Source organism: Megalobrama amblycephala, linkage group LG5 (genome assembly GCF_018812025.1).
Source record: "Megalobrama amblycephala isolate DHTTF-2021 linkage group LG5, ASM1881202v1, whole genome shotgun sequence".
NCBI classification, from domain to species: domain Eukaryota; kingdom Metazoa; phylum Chordata; class Actinopteri; order Cypriniformes; family Xenocyprididae; genus Megalobrama; species Megalobrama amblycephala.
The window spans coordinates 35,940,361-35,943,639 of NC_063048.1; the positions used below are offsets into that span (position 1 = coordinate 35,940,361).

General features: G+C 46.1%; 1 protein-coding gene across 7 annotated transcripts in view; it reads right to left on the reverse strand.

The window, feature by feature from the left end:
• LOC125269224 (ryanodine receptor 3) overlaps positions 1 to 3,279 on the reverse strand; it is a 152,716-nt gene continuing 149,437 nt past the window's right edge. For all 7 annotated transcript variants that reach the window (XM_048192088.1, XM_048192094.1, XM_048192092.1 and 4 more), the window contains 3 exons: positions 1,296 to 1,396; positions 1,014 to 1,065; positions 1 to 653 (listed from right to left, as the gene is read on the reverse strand). In XM_048192088.1, the coding sequence (XP_048048045.1) occupies positions 558 to 653; positions 1,014 to 1,065; positions 1,296 to 1,396 (249 nt within the window). In that variant the 3' untranslated portion in view covers positions 1 to 557. The remainder of the gene's footprint in view (positions 654 to 1,013; positions 1,066 to 1,295; positions 1,397 to 3,279) is intronic.

Below are 3,279 nucleotides of genomic sequence, written 5' to 3' on the forward strand. Positions count from 1 at the left end.
GATTATTGCATCAATATCTTTATTTGTCCTTCAAAAGAAATGCACAATTCAGCAAAGCTACAACATACAAACAGCCAAACAAGAGCATTTCCATCTGAATCAGGAGACGGGAACATGACAACAGCAGCCCGCAAACCTCCACACGCCGACCTTTGACCCACATCAGGAGGAAACGCACATCTTGCATAGCTCAGATGTAATGGAGGTAAGGCACTTCACGAAGGTTTTATTAGGCATCTCATCGTCTCGTCTCGGCAAGCAGGAAAGGGGACCAGAGGATGAACGTCCAACGCGCTTTTGGCATCATGCTCTCCAAACGCTGAAGTAGGATTCTTGTGCATATACGGGTGGAGACGTTGTCCGGAAACCCCAGAGTTTCTCAAAAAAGATGGAAAAACGTTGTGCAATGGTTTTGGGGTCGAAGAAGGCAACGTGTTGAGCTTTTTTTGACCGAAAAACAGTAAAACAAACGTTTGAATCCAAAGCAAACGTCCAGACAGAAAGAGTCTCCATTGAATTGGCACCGTTTCTGGAGGTAACGCAGGTCCTGGTGTGATCTAGCCCAGCTGGTCTTCATACTGCTTCCGGAAGCAGTCGCCGGCGGGAAAGAAATCCCAGCATCTCTCCTGATACATCTTCCACACGTACGACTCCTGCGGACACACCAACAACATCCACAGCTGCTGAACTAACGCCTCAAACGTCACATGACAAACATGTGTGACATTGCTCTCAGGTTTTATTGAAATGTTTAACCAATTCTCAAAGCAATATTTATATGCAATATATTTATAGGCCTAATTCTTTTTAAATGATGCTTTTAATTTGTAGTTTTTAAATGTATTTATGCATTATTGGTAGCACTTTGAGTATAGTAAAGGTGCGTAATAAAAATATTATTATTTTGCATACTGAATTACTGCAGTGTGTCAGTAAAGCTCTTCCTGCTCTTCTACATTCAGTGAAGCTCATCATCATCATCATCATCATCATCATCTGAGGACAGAACGTACCTGACCCGTGTGCTCCGTTTCATCCTTGTTGATCAGGTACATCAAGAAAAACCTGAAACATCAGAACAGAATTAGAGTGAACTAAAACTAAACCTATTAAAAGACAATTGAATTAAAGCTGAACCCCCCCCCCCCCCAATATAAATATTAATAAAAACTCTAGTAGTATATAGATAATACTAAAATAAAATGTTAAGTATTACTCTCTTATTTTGTTGGTCACATTCTGGGGTTTAAAATGATCATGAATGAACTTTAGTGAGATGAACATGTGACACTCACAGGTAGTTGGCGAGGTTGTGCTCTTGTAAAGTGTGAGTCTCAAAGCCGTGAGGAGTCGTGTCGAAATAGTCATTACCGATGCCACAGATGAAACACTTAGTCTGAGAGGAGAAGAAACAACATCTGAATGTGTGACCACAATCATCTGAACAGACAGAGAGATAGACAGATAGATACAGACAGACAGACAGACAGACGGATAGACAGACAGATGGAGAGAGGCGGACGGACGGACAGACAGACAGACAGATTCAGACAAACAGACGGATGGACAGACGGATAGACAAAAAGTCAGACAGACAGACAGACAGAAAGTCAGACAGACAGATAGACGGATGGACAAACAGACAGACAGACAAAAAGTCAGACAGACGGAAGGACGGACAGAAGGACAAACAAACAGACAGATGGACAGACAGAAAGAAAGTCAGACAGACAGACACAGACAGACAGATGGAGAGAGATGGATGGACAGACAGACGGACGGACGGATGGACAGACAGACACAGACAGACAGATAGACGGATGGACAGACAGACAGATGGACAGATGGATAAACAAAAAGTCAGACAGACAGAAAGTCAGACAGACAGATAGACACAGACAGACAGACGGACGGACGGACGGACGGACGGACAGACAGACAGACAGATAGACGGATGGACAGACAGACAGATGGAGAGAGATGGATGGACAGATAGACAGACGGACGGACAGACAGAAAGTCAGACAGACAGACAGACGGATGGACAAACAGACAGAAAGTCAGACAGACGGATAGACAGACAGACGGACAGACAGACAGACAGACAGTCAGACGGACGGACAGACAGACAGACAGATAGACGGATGGACAGACAGACAGATGGAGAGAGATGGATGGACAGATAGACAGACGGACGGACAGACAGAAAGTCAGACAGACAGATAGACGGATGGACAGACAGACAGATGGATAAACAAAGTCAGACAGACAGAAAGTCAGACAGACAGATAGACACAGACAGACAGACGGACGGACGGACAGACAGACAGACAGACAGATGGAGAGAGATGGATGGACAGATAGACAGACGGACGGACAGACAGAAAGTCAGACAGACAGACAGACGGATGGACAAACAGACAGAAAGTCAGACAGACGGATAGACAGACAGACGGACAGACAGACAGACAGACAGACAGTCAGACGGATGGACGGACAGACAGACAAAGTCAGACAGACAGACAGACAGATAGAAGGATGGACAGACAGACAGACGGACAGATAGACAGACAGAAAGTCAGACAGACAGAAGGACAAACAAACAGACAGATGGACGGACGGACAGACAGACAGACACACACACACACACAGACAGATAGAAGGATGGACGGACAGACAGACAAAGTCAGACAGACAGACAGACAGACAGATAGAAGGATGGACAGACAGACGGACAGACAGACAGACAGATAGAAGGATGGACAGATAGACGGACGGACGGACAGACAGAAAGTCAGAGACAGATAGACGGATGGACAGACAGACAGATGGACAGATGGATAGACAAAAAGTCAGACAGACAGACAGACGGACGGACGGACGGACGGACAGACAGACAGACAGACGGAGAGAGATGGATGGACAGATAGACAGACGGACGGACAGACAGAAAGTCAGACAGACAGACAGACGGATGGACAAACAGACGGACAGACAGACAGACAGACGGACAGTCAGACAGACGGATGGACGGACAGACAGACAAAGTCAGACAGACAGACAGACAGACAGACAGACAGACAGACAGATAGAAGGATGGACAGACAGATGGACGGACGGACAGACAGACAGACAGACAGACAGACAGACACAGACAGACAGATGGACGGACGGACAGACAGAAAGTCAGACAGACAGACACAGACAGATAGAAGGATGGACAGACAGACAGACGGACAGACAGACAGACAGACAGACAGACAGAAAGTCAGACAGACA